Source organism: Notothenia rossii, assembly GCF_949606895.1.
Source record: "Notothenia rossii genome assembly, chromosome: 2".
Lineage (NCBI taxonomy): Eukaryota > Metazoa > Chordata > Actinopteri > Perciformes > Nototheniidae > Notothenia > Notothenia rossii.
Genome location: NC_136904.1, coordinates 92,094,219 through 92,112,586, shown reverse-complemented (window position 1 = coordinate 92,112,586; position 18,368 = coordinate 92,094,219). Strand labels below are relative to the sequence as shown.

General features: G+C 41.4%; 1 protein-coding gene across 1 annotated transcript; it reads left to right on the top strand.

Moving 5' to 3' along the window:
* Positions 1–59: 59 nt before the first annotated feature.
* On the top strand, positions 60–15,679 carry dbr1 (debranching RNA lariats 1). The gene is made up of 9 exons (XM_079662837.1): positions 60–218; positions 2,622–2,843; positions 6,282–6,406; positions 6,492–6,572; positions 6,656–6,741; positions 7,655–7,879; positions 8,569–8,646; positions 11,172–11,317; positions 14,516–15,679. Exons 2-9 carry the CDS (start codon positions 2,647–2,649, stop codon positions 15,285–15,287), a joined length of 1,710 nt encoding a protein of 569 aa, XP_079518963.1. The 5' UTR covers positions 60–218; positions 2,622–2,646; the 3' UTR covers positions 15,288–15,679.
* Positions 15,680–18,368: the final 2,689 nt, after the last annotated feature.

The window sequence follows — 18,368 nt, the reverse complement described above, 5'->3', positions numbered from 1 at the left end:
TTGTTATGTCTTTATTCGAGGGTGTTGAATCTGCTGCTCACAATCTACCCAATGTGTGAAGTTTTGCGCATGCGCTCTATGTAGTAGCTGCGAGGTGGGAAAATTCATTCAATCGCGTTTCTGTTTATCCGTGTTTTAGACATGCATTTCTGACAAATTTGTGACTTTACAGCGTATTAAACTACACGAACACACTCTTCAGTTATTGTTGCATCGCAGTAAGTTCTAACTTTGTTATCTTGTTTTGTTGTGGTTATGAGAGCATTATGGTTCACTGTTTGCTTGCACACGTTGTAACGTTATGGTAGATTAAGTGCGTAGTACAGCTAGCTATTGCATATCATGTTATGTGGTTTATTTTAGCACTTAAGTTGCTAATAAATGGTATGATGCAACTAGAAGTTAGTACACAGGTTAGACATATTATTGCAAAGAGTGCACGCATACTAGGCTGAGTGCAGCAGCCACGTTTGTCAGATACAAGTGATAAAATGTGCAAGTTTTGAAAGCAATTCCAAGAAGGTCAAATTAACTGTACCATGTTTTAAGTGCATGGTTGACTATTTTATGCAAATTCCCTGTAAGTGAAAAGACAGATACATAGATAGATAGACTTGAATAACATAATTGGAAACAAACCCTTATCCTGGTTGTATTCAAAGCAACTATTTAAAGGTAAAAACATGTATAATGTCAGTGTGTATTGACTGACAAGTGACAACACTGTTCGTGATGAGCGTGAATTCTAATACGAGTCACTTTTATAGAGTTAAAATTTAAGTGATCATTATCAGAAATCAATATCTATACATTGACTGAAAACACTGTTCGTGATGAGCCTAAAAGAGTCACCTTGTATTTGATCATTATCAGAAATCAGCAGGGAGTTTTTCAGTGTTAGAAGAGCTACTGTTTTTAAATTAGTATGCTAAATAAGTACACAACCATGGTCAAAATAAGTAGCAGCAAGAAAAGACAGCTAGTAATAACAACAATGTATAATCAAAAGTAATTTTCCTCATGCATAATTTCAATTGTACTAACTTGATATTTAATTTTCAACGTCTTCTCTCTTAAAATCATATTATGGCTCTTCTGTCGTGATGGACATTTTTCTAACTTTAAAATGTATGAATCCCTACACAATAGGGTGGTCCTTAGCGCCATGTACATTTTCAAATTCATTTATTTTAAGCTCCAACCACCGGAATTGAATTTTAAACAACATTTACCCCTCCTTCGTCAACCTTTAAGTTTAGCCTCACGTAGGGTGGTCCTTAAAGTGGGAAACTCAATCCAATCCAATCCACTTTATTTGTATAGCTCATAATAAAAATAGAGGGTTTACCAAAGTGCCTCACACCAAACATAACATTATAATCAAATATAATATTACAATTGATAAAAGGCACACATAAGAATGAATACACGGTACATAAAGGCTATGGACAGACAATAAAAGCATACAAATCGATAAAACAGCTCAGACTGACTCGAAAGCAAGGGGAAAAGAGGTGGGTCTTTAGACGGGACTTGAAAGTTTGGAGGGTGGGCCACAATTTGACATGGGGGGGGGCAGGTCGTTCCAGAGCCTGGGGGCTACCACTGAGAAGGCTCGATCTCCCCTGGTCTTTTTCTTGGTTTTAGGGACGACCAGCCGTAGCTGATCAGCCGACCTCAAAGCCCTTGAGGGGGTGTACTCCTGTAGGAGGTCGGAGATGTACTGAGTTTAAGCTCCAACCCCCAGAATTCATTCTATTAGTCAAGAAGACTCTCCTGGTGAATGTTTTCCTCAATCTAACAACATGTACCCCTCCCTCATCGACCTAAAATTCACCAGGAGAGTTTTCTTAACTAATAGAATGAATTCTGGGGGTTGGAGCTTAGACTTTCCCACTTTCAATTTTAAGGACCACCCTACGACACGTCACAAAAAGAGTATCTGCATTGAAGTCAGCCTTACGGCCCGTCTACACTACAGGCATCACAAAATCTTGAAGCTGGGCGTGTCTGAAGCTTGGCGATTTTTTGCGAGCAACGCGACCAACAACCAATCACATGAATCTCCCGCCCCCGACATACAAAGCAATAGCAATGTTAAAACGAAGTAAACTGGATATAAACTCTCCAAACAGGCGAAAACCTACCAGTTTCACCCACTGTCTCTGCCACCTCCCTCCATGCCTGGTTCCTCCGGTTTGTATCCCGGTAAATAGTTCCGGTCGTAAAGAACCGGGTGATTTGCTACCGTAATATCTCGTTTGGAATATGAGGAAATGAACTGCGGTCTGGCTCTCCCAGCTTGCACGCGGTTTGATTGGCTGCGCTTGCACTGGCGGGATTTGCATAAACGGGATTTGATTGGCTGATGCCAAGCACGAGCATCTGATGCCGATAGATGCTCTTGATGCTTTCAAAGCCATGCCATGCTCCCCACAATGCAGTTCGGCGAAGATTAAAAATCTTCTACGTCACCCCATTTAAGTGGATGGGCGAAGCGTTGAAAGCATTTTTCGATGCCTGTAGTGTAGACGGGCCGTTAGTGTCCCTGTGTGTGGAGGCTGACAGCCCCTCGGTGGGCGCAGAGTACAAACCAACCCTCCTTGTCACTCTCCCTGCAGATCAGCAGCTAATCGGTCGTGCAGAATGAAGATCGCAGTAGAAGGCTGCTGCCATGGAGAGCTGGACAAAATCTACGAGACCATCGCCTTCCTGGAGAAGAAGGAAGAGGTGAAAGTGGAGCTGCTGCTCTGCTGTGGAGACTTCCAAGCTGTGAGAAACGAAGGAGACATGAAGTGCATGGCCGTACCCGCCAAGTACAAAACCATGCAGACCTTTTACAAGTTAGTCCTCTTTTTAATAAGTGCAAGATATTAAAGGTCCCCGATTATGAAAAACCTCTTCTCCATGTCTCTTCTACATCAACATGTGTCCCCTCTTCTTCATGTCTCTTCTACATCAACATGTGTCCCCTCTTCTTCATGTCTCTCATACATCAACATGTGTCCCCTCTTCTTCATGTCTCTTCTACATCAACATGTGTCCCCTCTACTTCATGTCTCTTCTACATCAACATGTGTCCCCTCTACTTCATGTCTCTTCTACATCAACATGTGTCCCCTCTTCTTCATGTCTCTTCTACATCAACATGTGTCCCCTCTACTTCATGTCTCTTCTACATCAACATGTGTCCCCTCTACTTCATGTCTCTTCTACATCAACATGTGTCCCCTCTTCTTCATGTCTCTTCTACATCAACATGTGTCCCCTCTTCTTCATGTCTCTTCTACATCAACATGTGTCCCCTCTTCTTCATGTCTCTTCTACATCAACATGTGTCCCCTCTTCTCCATGTCTCTTCTTCATCAACATGTGTCCCCTCTTCTCCATGTCTCCTCTACATCAACATGTGTCCCCTCTTCTCCATGTCTCTTCTACATCAACATGTGTCCCCTCTTCTCCATGTCTCTTCTACATCAACATGTGTCCCGTCTTCTCCATGTCTCTTCTTCATCAACATGTGTCCCCTCTTCTTCATGTCTCTTCTACATCAACATGTGTCCCCTCTTCTTCATGTCTCTTCTACATCAATATGTGTCCCCTCTTCTTCATGTCTCTTCTACATCAACATGTGTCCCCTCTTCTCCATGTCTCTTCTACATCAACATGTGTCCCCTCTTCTTCATGTCTCTTCTACATCAACATGTGTCCCCTCTTCTTCATGTCTCTTCTACATCAATATGTGTCCCCTCTTCTTCATGTCTCTTCTACATCAACATGTGTCCCCTCTTCTTCATGTCTCTTCTACATCAACATGTGTCCCCTCTTCTCCATGTCTCTTCTACATCAACATGTGTCCCCTCTTCTTCATGTCTCTTCTACATCAACATGTGTCCCCTCTTCTCCATGTCTCTTCTACATCAACATGTGTCCCCTCTTCTTCATGTCTCTTCTTCATCAACATGTGTCCCCTCTTCTCCATGTCTCCTCTACATCAACATGTGTCCCCTCTTCTCCATGTCTCTTCTACATCAACATGTGTCCCCTCTTCTCCATGTCTCTTCTTCATCAACATGTGTCCCCTCTTCTCCATGTCTCTTCTACATCAACATGTGTCCCCTCTTCTTCATGTCTCTTCTACATCAACATGTGTCCCCTCTTCTCCATGTCTCCTCTACATCAACATGTGTCCCCTCTTCTTCATGTCTCTTCTACATCAACATGTGTCCCCTCTTCTTCATGTCTCTTCTACATCAACATGTGTCCCCTCTTCTCCATGTCTCCTCTACATCAACATGTGTCCCCTCTTCTCCATGTCTCCTCTACATCAACATGTGTCCCCTCTTCTTCATGTCTCTTCTACATCAACATGTGTCCCCTCTTCTCCATGTCTCTTCTACATCAACATGTGTCCCCTCTTCTCCATGTCTCTTCTTCATCAACATGTGTCCCCTCTTCTCCATGTCTCTTCTACTTCAACATGTGTCCCCTCTTCTTCATGTCTCTTCTACATCAACATGTGTCCCCTCTTCTCCATGTCTCCTCTACATCAACATGTGTCCCCTCTTCTCCATGTCTCCTCTACATCAACATGTGTCCCCTCTTCTTCATGTGTCTTCTACATCAACATGTGTCCCCTCTTCTTCACGTCTCTTCTACATCAACATGTGTCCCCTCTTCTTCATGTCTCTTCTACATCAACATGTGTCCCCTCTTCTTCATGTCTCTTCTACATCAACATGTGTCCCCTCTTCTTCATGTCTCTTCTACATCAACATGTGTCCCCTCTTCTTCATGTCTCTTCTACATCAACATGTGTCCCCTCTTCTCCATGTCTCTTCTACATCAACATGTGTTCCCTCTTCTTCATGTCTCTTCTGCATCAACAAGTGTCCCCTCTTCTTCATGTCTCTTCTACATCAACATGTGTCCCCTCTTCATCATGTCTCTTCTACATCAACATGTGTCCCCTCTTCTTCATGTCTCTTCTACATCAACATGTGTCCCCTCTTCTCCATGTCTCTTCTACATCAACATGTGTCCCCTCTTCTCCATGTCTCTTCTACATCAACATGTGTCCCCTCTTCTTCATGTCTCTTCTACATCAACATGTGTCCCCTCTTCTCCATGTCTCTTCTACATCAACATGTGTCCCCTCTTCTTCATGTCTCTTCTACATCAACATGTGTCCCCTCTTCATCATGTCTCTTCTACATCAACATGTGTCCCCTCTTCTTCATGTCTCTTCTACATCAACATGTGTCCCCTCTTCTTCATGTCTCTTCTACATCAACATGTGTCCCCTCTTCTCCATGTCTCTTCTACATCAACATGTGTCCCCTCTTCTTCATGTCTCTTCTACATCAACATGTGTCCCCTCTTCTCCATGTCTCTTCTACTTCAACATGTGTCCCCTCTTCTCCATGTCTCTTCTACATCAACATGTGTCCCCTCTTCTCCATGTCTCTTCTACATCAACATGTGTCCCCTCTTCTTCATGTCTCTTCTACATCAACATGTGTCCTCTCTTCTCCATGTCTCTTCTTCATCAACATGTGTCCTCTCTTCTTCATGTCTCTTCTACATCAACATGTGTCCCCTCTTCTCCATCAACATGTGTCCCCTCTTCTTCATGTCTCTTCTACATCAACATGTGTCCCCTCTTCTTCATGTCTCTTCTACATCAACATGTGTCCCCTCTTCTTCATGTCTCTTCTACATCAACATATGTCCCCTCTTCTTCATGTCTCTTCTACATCAACATGTGTCCCCTCTTCTCCATCAACATGTGTCCCCTCTTCTTCATGTCTCTTCTACATCAACATGTGTCCCCTCTTCTTCATGTCTCCTCTACATCAACATGTGTCCCCTCTTCTTCATGTCTCCTCTACATCAACATGTATCCCCTCTTCTCCATGTCTCTTCTACATCAGCATGTGTCCCCTCTTCTTCATGTCTCTTCTACATCAACATGTGTCCCCTCTTCTTCATGTCTCTTCTACATCAACATGTGTCCCCTCTGTGGAAAGAGACTCTGAAAGTTTCAGGAACAAAGATTCTCTCTCTTTTTGTCCTGATCCATTTCTATAAAAACCTGTCTGAAAATGAGCTGATCAGATTTTGGCCACTTGATGATGTCATAACGATGTTTAGTCTTGTGTAACCATTAGCCAATCAACAACCAAGGTTTTGTATGTATCTGAGAACTATAATGTATTGATGAAACATAGTTTAATTGGGGACCTTTAAGTGCAGGCATTTAAAAACGGTCTTTGATGCAGATACTATTCTGGAGAGAAGAAGGCTCCAATCCTGACCGTCTTCATTGGAGGGAACCACGAGGCGTCCAATCACCTGCAGGAGCTGGCTTATGGAGGCTGGGTGGCACCTAACATTTATTATCTGGGTAGGAAACAAACAGACAATATGTGAATATTCTGTTTCCATCTGTTAAGTCCCAAGTCTAACTTATTATGACCATATCTCCGTAGGTTATGCTGGAGTTATTCGCTACAAAGGGATAAGAATTGGTGGCGCATCTGGAATCTTCAAATCACATGACTACAGAAGAGGTAAGGGCTTTTTTGACGGTCTGAATGATTTAAGTTGTATATAAACTTTGCAGTATGTTTACCAGAAACGTGTGCTCTTTAAGGTCACCATGAGTTCCCTCCGTACAACCCTGATACACTTCGGAGCGTTTACCACATCAGAAACATTGAGGTCTTCAAATTAAAACAGGTAAATATCATACATTCAACCGCTATGTATCCAAACCCTGTTTTATCAGAATCAGAATACCTTTATTAGTCCCACAGAGGGGACATGTGCACCGTTACAGCAGGAAAGAGCCACAGGCAGCTTAATGTTACATATGTTAAAAAAAAGTACTCAGTTATTGATATAAAAAAATACAATTTAAAAAAAAATTACATACTTTTCAAAATACAAATCCTGTAACAGTTCTTAGGATTTAGCAGCCAGGTATATGTTACACAGTTATTAATGGCATATGTATATCATGTATATATTGCACATAGTTTGATGGTATTTAACAGCAACATGTTACACAATTTACAAAATGCAAAAAACACACCTTGTAACGGTTCTAAGGATTTAGCAGCCAGGTATAAATTACAGTTATTAACAGCATATATATATATATAGCACATATTGCACATAGTTGATTGGTATTTAGCACCAAGGGGTGATATTAGTCTGTGTTGTGGTTAGTGATGGGAATTACGGCTCTTTGAATGGAACCGGATCTTATGGCTCCGTTCCTTTCCGAGAGCTGTTCAAAAGAGCTGGGTTTTTTTAAGGGGGCGGGGCTAAAAGGTTTATCTGGATAATGATTGACTGTATTGCCAGAAATCTGCTTTTACTCACAGAACAATGTATAACTTGCTACATCTCTCAGCCAGCCGAACTACTACTCGAGCAGCATGCGTTATGCCATCCTCTACGGCACATGTGCATTCAGGAAAGCAAGTCCCGTAAAGGCGAGCTGATTTATGGAAGGCAGTGAACCAGCGATAAAAAGAACGGCTCTCACCAAGCACGACTCGGTTCCCGTCGTTCGTACCAAAGAGCCGTTCAAAAGAATAACATCACTAACATGTATATTGATCGCTAAATGTTTATTACCACTTAGATCCAGATGCCTATCGACATCTTCATGAGCCATGACTGGCCTCGTGGGATCTACCGCCATGGAAGTACGGGGGAGTTGTTGAGGAAGAAGAAGTTTCTGCGTCAGGAAGTGGAGTCCAACACTTTGGGGAGTCCTGCTGCGGAGGAGCTGCTGGCTCACCTGCAGCCCAACTACTGGTTCTCTGCTCACCTGCATGTGAAGTTTGCTGCCGTTATGCAGCATCCGGTGAGAGAGACAGGTTTCCTGCAGCTGGATCAATTGCTGCTATTGTCCGTATTAGCTGTTGATACATTTTGGCTTGTGATGATCCAAACATCCAGGTTAACAGACCATAAAACGAAAAGTATGGAGGAGCAACTTTTGTATGCCTTAAAGGTCTGGGGCAGACTCATCCTAAATAAGAATCAGAACATGTTTCCTTTGAATGAATTCCACCTTCCACAGGTTTACTGCAGCTAGATGAATTGCTGCTATTGTCTCTGTTAACTGTTGATACTTTTAACATCGTGATTTGAATAAGTCCAAAAGTAAACAATGCAGCAAAACAAGAAAGATAAGGAATATATTACAAAAAGTTTTATGAAGCTCTCTGTTATTGTAAGAAAAGCTTATTGGGTTAAAGGTAATGGTGGATTGCTTATCGTGGATTCCACCTTTTTTCACATCATTTGTATTTGATATTTATTTGATATTCCTCCTAATACGTATATATGTATTTTTTTTGTATATCTTTTAAATGCATTGAACGTACATTTATTTTTGTTCACTTTTTGTCTCCTGCTTTTAACACCTGTATTTATTGATTTAGTTTTTCGTGTAAAGCACTTTGAGCTGCATTGAAAGGTGCTATTGACGTAATAATGATCTGATATATGAATATATTGTACTAACTCAATCAATACTCTTGTCTTTAGCCTAAAGCTAACGCTGCTCCTCGTGTGACCAAGTTCCTGTCGCTGGACAAGTGTCTGCCCCACAGGGAGTTCCTACAGGTGAGAGAACGTCTTATAGAATATACAAAGCTCCCTCTCAACTCTAAGGGGTTATAAACAGGGGTGCAGGTACGCATGCGCGGCAAAACTCTGAATTGCCTAACCTCACTTGTGTCACTACGCGCCTTTGCGTACCTCAAAACCTCAAAACAAAACATATTTCGTCTCCACGTGTTTCTTGTCAACAGTCAATGGAGTAAACTACGAGACATGTAAAAAAAAATAAAGACATTAATCAGATACGTTGCTGTTTCGCTCCCTGCAAAAGATCTTGGGCAGAGGCTCCGGACGACAGATTTGGTTGCCGTGTGCACAGGCAGGGTTAACGTCGGTAGGAACAACAGAATTGTGCCAAAACTCCGCCAACTGGCCGCAGTGAGAGACTCCCCCTGTGCACATGCTGTGCCCCGCCCACACACTGGAGAACTCAGCAACATCAGCTGATCACAACGTTCACGCTCTGTGGTCGAGCTGCTGCAGTTTGATTTACAACAAAGTGGAGCAAACACACAGTTAGAAACTTCCTCAGGGTTTGAGATCAGACAGAGGTGGAAGAAGTACTCAGATCTTGTACTTAGTAAAAGTAGAAGTACTCAGGTCTTGTTCTTGAGTAAATGTAGAAGTACTCAGGTCTTGTTCTTGAGTAAATGTAGAAGTACTCAGGTCTTGTTCTTGAGTAAATGTAGAAGTACTCAGATCTTGTTCTTGAGTAAAAGTAGAAGTACTCAGATCTTGTACTTGAGTAAAAGTAGAAGTACTCAGGTCTTGTTCTTGAGTAAATGTAGAAGTACTCAGGTCTTGTTCTTGAGTAAATGTAGAAGTACTCAGATCTTGTACTTGAGTAAAAGTAGAAGTACTCAGGTCTTGTTCTTGAGTAAATGTAGAAGTACTCAGATCTTGTACTTGAGTAAAAGTAGAAGTACTCAGATCTTGTTCTTGAGTAAAAGTAGAAGTACTCAGATCTTGTTCTTGAGTAAAAGTAGAAGTACTCAGGTCTTGTTCTTGAGTAAAAGTAGAAGTACTCAGATCTTGTTCTTGAGTAAATGTAGAAGTACTCAGGTCTTGTTCTTGAGTAAATGTAGAAGTACTCAGATCTTGTTCTTGAGTAAAAGTAGAAGTACTCAGGTCTTGTTCTTGAGTAAAAGTAGAAGTACTCAGATCTTGTTCTTGAGTAAAAGTAGAAGTACTCAGATCTTGTTCTTGATTAAAAGTAGAAGTACTCAGATCTTGTTCTTGAGTAAAAGTAGAAGTACTCAGGTCTTGTACTTGAGTAAAAGTAGAAGTACTCAGATCTTGTTCTTGAGTAAAAGGAGAAGTACTCAGATCTTGTAATTGAGTAAAAGTAGAAGTACTCAGGTCTTGTACTTTAGTCAAAGTAGAAGTACTCAGATCGTGTACTTGAGTAAAAGTAGAAGTACTCAGGTCTTGTTCTTGAGTAAAAGTAGAAGTACTCAGGTCTTGTACTTGAGTAAAAGTAGAAGTACTCAGATCTTGTACTTGAGTAAAAGTAGAAGTACTCAGGTCTTGTACTTGAGTAAAAGTAGAAGTACTCAGATCTTGTTCTTGAGTAAAAGTAGAAGCACTCAGATCGTGTACTTGAGTAAAAGTAGAAGTACTCGGGTCTTGTTCTTGAGTAAAAGTAGAAGTACTCAGATCTTGTAATTGAGTAAAAGTAGAAATACTCAGATCTTGTACTTGAGTAAAAGTAGAAGTACTCAAGTCTTGTAATTGAGTAAAAGTAGAAGTACTCAGATCTTGTACTTGAGTAAAAGTAGAAGTACTCAGATCTTGTAATTCAGTAAAAGTAGAAGTACTCAGGTCTTGTAATTGAGTAAAAGTAGAAGTACTCAGATCTTGTAATTGAGTAAAAGTAGAAGTACTCAGATCTTGTACTTGAGTAAAAGTAGAAGTACTCAGATCTTGTTCTTGAGTAAAAGTAGAAGTACTCAGATCTTGAACTTGAGTAAAAGTAGAAGTACTCAGATCTTGTACTTGAGTAAAAGTAGAAGTACTCAGATCTTGTTCTTGAGTAAAAGTAGAAGTACTCAGATCTTGTTCTTGAGTAAAAGTAGAAGTACTCAGATCTTGTTCTTGAGTAAAAGTAGAAGTACTCAGATCTTGTACTTGAGTAAAAGTAGAAGTACCAGAGTGTAGGAATACTCTGTTACAGTAAAAGTCCTGCATTCAAAATGTTACTCAAGTGAAAGTAGAAACGTATTATAATCAAAATATAGTGAAAGTACCAAAAGTAAAAGTAGTGATTGTGCAGATTGGTCCATTTCAGAATAATAGATATGATTCAGGAAATGCTAGGACTTCACAGTTTTGGCAACAAGTTTTGGAGAAAGCAAATCGGAGGCTTAAAAAGAGACAGGGAGGTGCATCTCCATCATCTAGCATGCAAGAAGTGTAAATAGAGGACAGTGAAGGAGACAGTGAGGAGGACCAAGCTTCGTGTGGGGTGGGTACCAAAAAGTGATGTGCACCCCTGGTTATAAACAATGATGTGTACACTTGTGTTGCAGATTGTGGATGTTCAGGAGAGACCGGGTTCATCAGAGGGTCTCGAGTACGATCCAGAGTGGCTTGCTATCCTGAAGTCCACCAACAGTCTGCAGAGGACCACCCCTCACCCCTGGAACCCTCCAGAGAATAACGGCCTGCATGAAAGGTAAACATATAACACTGTTGGTGATGGGCCTAAAAGAGTCACCTTCCGGTACAGTGTTAGAAGAGCTACTGTTTTTAAATTAGTTGGCTAAATAAGTACGTGCATGAAAGGTAAACATATCATTATTAATAGATTTATAGGCAGAGAAAATGCTCTCAAAGGACCCAAAAGTGCCACAAGCATCCCTCGTGGCTCTGAATGAAGAGACATTTGGGAGTTACACTTTACACTGCATGAGGAAATCTGCCAAAGGATGACTAAGAGGTGGGACTAAAGCCCAGAGGAAACAGCCAGAGCAAGTATACGTACCATATCTCCAGCTGGACCTGTATTAATAAATGTGACCTCCTAAAATGTTTAAGGCTAGGCAAAATGAAGCAGCTTGAACATACAGACTACTTCCTGCACAGAGTTGTATTACTTTGGGTGCTTGATGAAGCAAAAGGTATGGAGTTTACCAACCATTAGATGAGTAAGTAGAGTTTTTGTATTTGAACAAAATATAAAAAGGTTTTAAGCCAACACAAGAATAAATTGTACACAATAACATATTATCAATAAATCACACACGTCCTTTAGAAGCAATACTAAGCTTGTTTTATAGATTAGATTATGGAAAATGTTAAAATTGGGGGAGGTAATTCACTTCAGAAGCACTTTTTGTTATATTCCATGGAATGCTCTTAACATCCCGATAGCAATGAATATATTAAATACTTTGACAATAAAAACATAACAATATTTCATCAGTTGAAGCCGTGGCGCTGTAAAAAGCACGACCAATCATCTGAGCCGGCCCGGCTAAAGTAACTGGATGGCCTACCTGCCTGTCAGCCTTCCATCTGTGCACAAACTTATCTCGTGCCCTCATTGGTCATGTGCGCGTTCGTGTGTGTTGGAGGAGGGGCTCTGTAAGGAAGTCTGAAGGAAGGGGCAGATTTTTTTCTGTTGTGTATTTTCAAATTCTAACGCACTCGAGCCGGTTTCTCCAAAATTACCTACCCCACCTTTTAATCCAGGGGTGCGCACACTTTTTTGGCTGGTGAGCTATTTTTGAAATGACCAGCTCACTGAGTTCTACCAACCAAAAATAAAATCCCAAATTGCAAGGGTTGCTGAATAACACGTTTTATTTATGATAACTACAATAGGGCTGCAACAAACGACTCATTTGATAATCGATGAATAATCGATTAATTAAACGATTAATCGACTATTCGGACTATTACTGTATGCCTTGCACAATTTCTCAAACGCTCTGATTTAGCCATCAACTTTTAGATTTACTAACAATAAAGACAATAAAGTTGAATACTTGAATCAAAAAAACATATATTATTAAATTAACTAAACACATTGTGAACAAAATTAACATTGCTTTTTATTTAAATTAAATAAATAATATTTCACATCAAAAGAAACAACAAAGTTTTAACAAATCCCGGTGCATTCCTCCGTCTGGATGTGGAGCACTTTTGCTAAATGTTTAGACAAAGTGCTCGTGTTACCGCCCTTACATGCTAAACACTCTTGACAAAGAGCATTGTCCACCTCAAGACGGGTAACATTTAACCACGTGTGTGTGTGTGTGTGTGTGTGTGTGTGTGTGTGTGTGTGTGTGTGTGTGTGTGTGTGTGTGTGTGTGTGTGTGTGTGTGTGTGTGTGTGTGTGTGTGTGTGTGTGTGTGTGTGTGTGTGTGTGTGTGTGTGTGTGTGTGTGTGTGTGTGTGTGTGTGTGTGTGTGTGTGTAAACTGCCCCGCCCTCTCGCACACAGACGGGGGAGAGAGAGATCTCGTCTCGATTGGAAAGATCGAAAATACACCGACCGTAGACGCATTTGTTTGTCTTTTTGCATGTTAGAAACGAGTTGGCGACACTAAGACTGCGAGATAATGTTTGTGTAGCAATAATACACAACCTTTCTCTTTCTCAACTCGCTACTCGGAGGGAAGTCTCTGTCATATGCTTTGTGAACACTCGATAATGCCTCTCCACATGACCTTTCTTTGGCAGAGCGAGGCCTGCTTTACAAATAAGGCAAATAACCTTTCAATGTGACATCACAACAAAATATTCTTCCTCCCATTCTGGGTGGAAGTGGTTTGTTTTTAGCTTTTTGCTCGGTCCCGCACTCATTTTGTTGTTTGTCTCGTGTTTGTCTCTTTCACTTAATTTGAGTTTTCCCGGCACTTGACTGATTTTGTATCGCTTTGCATTCTGGGTTAACAGACTGGAAAGCGATAGGTCGCTTTTTCAGTCAATCAAGTAAACTCCTGAATTACCGTAATTTTCGGACTATAAGCCGCGCCTTTTTTCCCATTTTTCGACGCTGCGGCTTATATAACGGTGCGGCTAATCTATGGATTGTTACAGCTAACGGCCACTAGGGCACCTCCTAAATCTATGGATTTTACAGGTTACAGTCCACCACCTTTAACTCTATGGGCTCTATGGCCGGTCCGCGCCCCCCACCTTTAAGCGGCGGGCTCCAGCAGGAAAAGCTGGAGGCCGGAAAAGAGTGAGACAGGTAGCGCGCAAAAGTAAAAGTGGAACCGAGAGTTGTACGAGAGACAGAACGAGAGCAAGACAGACAGACATTACGAGAGCGAGACAGTTTGTCCCCGTACCACTGGTTGAAAACCACTGCTGTAGATCACTGCCGGTACGTGCGCTGGGAGCGCACCGTTTAAGTTTGAAAGTTGAAAAGTTTGTGTGTCTGAAACGCTATGTGATACAGTACAGTTTACACAGCACATGTTCTGTAGCTACTATTGCACTAAATGGTAACACTTGAATACGTTATGCAAATATGCAACTTGTTTGTTGAAATGTTAATAAATGGGAGCTTCCTCAAACAGCCATCTCTTTCCCGACAATCCCCTCTGTGCACGAACCCTTACATATGGTAATGAAACATTAAAACACCTGCGGCTTATAGTCTGAAAATTACGGTAAGTGGCAGGGAGGCCAAGAGGAGGGATCAAAACCTGTTTTGTCTATTTTAACGGAGCTGGATCTTTTTTGTATGAATGACTGGTGATCTACCAGTATTGCCCCGCGGTCGACGTACTGGGCACCTCTGGATTAATCAATGCAGAACCCAGAATATAAGAATCTCCATTTTCAACATGAACTGCATTTGACCCATTCCCACTTGCTATCACCTTAAGTGCTTATGGATTGTTTTTGCCCCATCAGGTGGGACTTCAGACCGTCCGAAGCAGCGATGATGAAGGTGATCGAGGCTCTCAGCGGTGATCTCACCATCCCCGAAAACTTCAGCCAGACGGTTTCTCTGTACGACCCCAACAGGCCCAATAACCACCTCCCCCCCAGCTGCAGCACCAACCCTCAGACCACCGAGCTCTGCGCCACGCTGGGCCTCACCGACCTCTACGCACACGTGTGCCAGGGAGGAGACGGGGAGGGGGGGAGGATGATGCAGGCGGGGGATGAAGACGATGATGAGGAAGGAAGTGGGGACGAACCCAGCGAGTATCCGACCGACACTTCGGGAATGTCGAGTTCTATAAACCCCGATGAAATCACGATAGAGGACGAGTGGGAGGAAGAGGAGGGAGAGGAGAAAGAGGTTGTAATGGGGGAAGGAAAGGGTGAGGAAGAGGGGGTTGTAAAGGGAGATAAGCCTCCAGTAGGGGGAGTCAATACCCCGAGTCGAATGGTTCTCCCCCTTCCCAAATCCTCACCCTCTCTTTCCAACATAATGGATTTACCTCCTCCCTCACACTCGACACCAGCAGAGCGTCACTCTCGATCTGCAGCGGACAGGGAGGAACACTGTGATGAAGACGATGGTGATGGTGATGATGGAGATGTGTCAGCAATGCGTGTCCTCAAACGTAGCAGCGATGAGATCGAGACGCCCGGAAGTAAAAGCACGACTCCCAAAATTAAACGCAGAAATCAGGTCATCTACACGGCAGTGGACGATGAGGAAGGGGAAGATTAGAGGGTCAAATGTACAGTCTCCATTATTGTTAGTTTGATCAAGTTAGTATTCATACTGTCTGCTTTTCTATTCAGCTTCTACTGATGTGGATTCGTTCAAATGCCCTGTACACGACAAAAGAGCATTTTTTTATCTGGATTTGGTTTCTAAAGCAATACCCATACAAATGCTTTCTCTTTGTTAAAATAGGATTTTTATATATTTTTAATCAAACAAATGACATTTTTAGATTTGTGTTTTTTTGTACGTGTAATTTTCAAGATGACAGAAGTGAGTAAAAAGGCTGGAACATTTAAATATCATTGTCTTTTGAAATGAATTTCATACACTATTGTACAGTCACTTTGCAACACTTTCAAAAGGAATTAAATAAATGTGGATTTTGAAGAAAATATTTGTCATTTTTTGCACCTCTGGGTCTTTCAATGAATGTCATAAAAAAGGACGAGTTCATTGATGTTTTGAGGTAAGGTGGGATCATGGGAGTTGTAGTTTTCACCTGCATTGTAGTCAGCTTTTCCCAGTTAGGATTCTGTTCATTTGAATTGATTAGGGCGATTTATCGGGAGCCAAATTATCCACAGAGGTCTTACTCTCTCCAGAACTAATGGACTAACCCGATAAATTGTATGTAGTGTCTCTACTTTAAAGAGTCCTCTCCTGCTGATGTTTAGGTGTATATTAGTATGTAATGTCTCTACTTTAAAGAGTCCTCTCCTGCTGATGTCCAGGTGTATATCAGTATGTAGTGTCTCTACTTTAAAGAGTCCTCTCCTGCTGATGTTCAGCTGTATGTCAGTATGTAGTGTCTCTACTTTAAAGAGTCCTCTCCTGCTGATGTTCAGGTGTATATCAGTATGTAGTGTCTCTACTTTAAAGAGTCCTCTCCTGCTGATGTTCAGGTGTATATTAGTATGTAATGTCTCTACTTTAAAGAGTCCTCTCCTGCTGATGTTCAGGTGTATATTAGTATGTAATGTCTCTACTTTAAAGGGTCCTCTCCTGCTGATGTTCAGGTGTATATCAATATGTAGTGTCTCTACTTTAAAGAGTCCTCTCCTGCTGATGTTCAGGTGTATATCAATATGTAGTGTCTCTACTTTAAAGAGTCCTCTCCTGCTGATGTTCAGGTGTATATCAATATGTAGTGTCTCTACTTTAAAGAGTCCTCTCCTGCTGATGTTCAGGTGTATATCAGTATGTAGTGTCTCTACTTTAAAGAGTCCTCTCCTGCTGATGTTCAGGTGTATATCAGTATGTAGTGTCTCTACTTTAAAGAGTCCTCTCCTGCTGGTGTTCAGGTGTATATCAGTATGTAGTGTCTCTACTTTAAAGAGTGCTCTCCTGCTGATGTTCAGGTGTATATCAGTATGTAGTGTCTCTACTTTAAAGAGTCCTCTCCTGCTGATGTTCAGGTGTATATCAGTATGTAGTGTCTCTACTTTAAAGAGTCCTCTCCTGCTGATGTTCAGGTGTATATCAGTATGTAGTGTCTCTACATTAAAGAGTCCTCTCCTGCTGATGTTCAGGTGTATATCAGTATGTAGTGTCTCTACTTTAAAGAGTCCTCTCCTGCTGGTGTTCAGGTGTATATCAGTATGTAGTGTCTCTACTTTAAAGAGTCCTCTCCTGCTGATGTTCAGGTGTATATCAGTATGTAGTGTCTCTACTTTAAAGAGTCCTCTCCTGCTGGTGTTCAGGTGTATATCAGTATGTAGTGTCTCTACTTTAAAGAGTCCTCTCCTGCTGATGTTCAGGTGTATATCAGTATGTAGTGTCTCTACTTTAAAGAGTCCTCTCCTGCTGATGTTCAGGTGTATATCAGTATGTAGTGTCTCTACTTTAAAGAGTCCTCTCCTGCTGATGTTCAGGTGTATATCAATATGTAGTGTCTCTACTTTAAAGAGTCCTCTCCTGCTGATGTTCAGGTGTATATCAGTATGTAGTGTCTCTACTTTAAAGAGTCCTCTCCTGCTGATGTTCAGGTGTATATCAGTATGTAGTGTCTCTACTTTAAAGAGTCCTCTCCTGCTGGTGTTCAGGTGTATATCAGTATGTAGTGTCTCTACTTTAAAGAGTCCTCTCCTGCTGATGTTCAGGTGTATATCAGTATGTAGTGTCTCTACTTTAAAGAGTCCTCTCCTGCTGATGTTCAGGTGTATATCAGTATGTAGTGTCTCTACTTTAAAGAGTCCTCTCCTGCTGATGTTCAGGTGTATATCAGTATGTAGTGTCTCTACTTTAAAGAGTCCTCTCCTGCTGATGTTCAGGTGTATATCAGTATGTAGTGTCTCTACTTTAAAGAGTCCTCTCCTGCTGATGTTCAGGTGTATATCAGTATGTAGTGTCTCTACTTTAAAGAGTCCTCTCCTGCTGGTGTTCAGGTGTATATCAGTATGTAGTGTTTCTACTTTAAAGAGTCCTCTCCTGCTGATGTTCAGGTGTATATCAGTATGTAGTGTCTCTACTTTAAAGAGTCCTCTCCTGCTGATGTTCAGGTGTATATCAGTATGTAGTGTCTCTACTTTAAAGAGTCCTCTCCAGGGTTCGTACGGGTGCTGGAAATCCTTGAAAATGCTTGAAATTTCATGTGGTGTTTTCAAGGTTTAAAAAGTGCTTGGATTTTGGATAAAGTGCTTGAATTTTTGGTTAAAGTGCTTGAATTATTGATAAAGTGCTTGAAATTGTACTTGTTTTACTTTTATAATAAATTGCTGTCTCGCTGAATAGTTTGCTTTTTTATTTAAAAAAAAGAGAAAGAAGTTGGAGCGAGCTTAATTACTTTTTCATAAAGAGACAGCTCCACTCCTTTTATACATATTTTGATATTTTAATCTTTCTTATTTTCAGTTGCAGATTTTCCGTTTTCAGATTCAAAACTATTATTTTTTCAGTTTCAAATCTTGTTTTTTCAGGTTTCACCGTTTTTTTAACTTTCAAACTTCTGGCCCTGATGTTGCTTGGGGGGGCGGGGCTTACCAAAGATTAGTTTTGCATCCTGAGTGACAGCCCTCCCTCTGTCATGTTGCCTTTATGGATGTAAGGTAGCGCGAGAAATATAACTCAACACTTTCGATTCAC

Coding starts and splice junctions, on each gene's coding strand:
- dbr1 (XM_079662837.1), top strand. CDS start 2,647: ATGAAGATCGCAGTAGAAGGCTGCTGCCATGGAGAGCTGGACAAAATC. Junction 6,407..6,491: donor ACCTAACATTTATTATCTGG/GTAGGAAACAAA, acceptor ATATCTCCGTAG/GTTATGCTGGAGTTATTCGC. Junction 11,318..14,515: donor AATAACGGCCTGCATGAAAG/GTAAACATATAA, acceptor TTGCCCCATCAG/GTGGGACTTCAGACCGTCCG.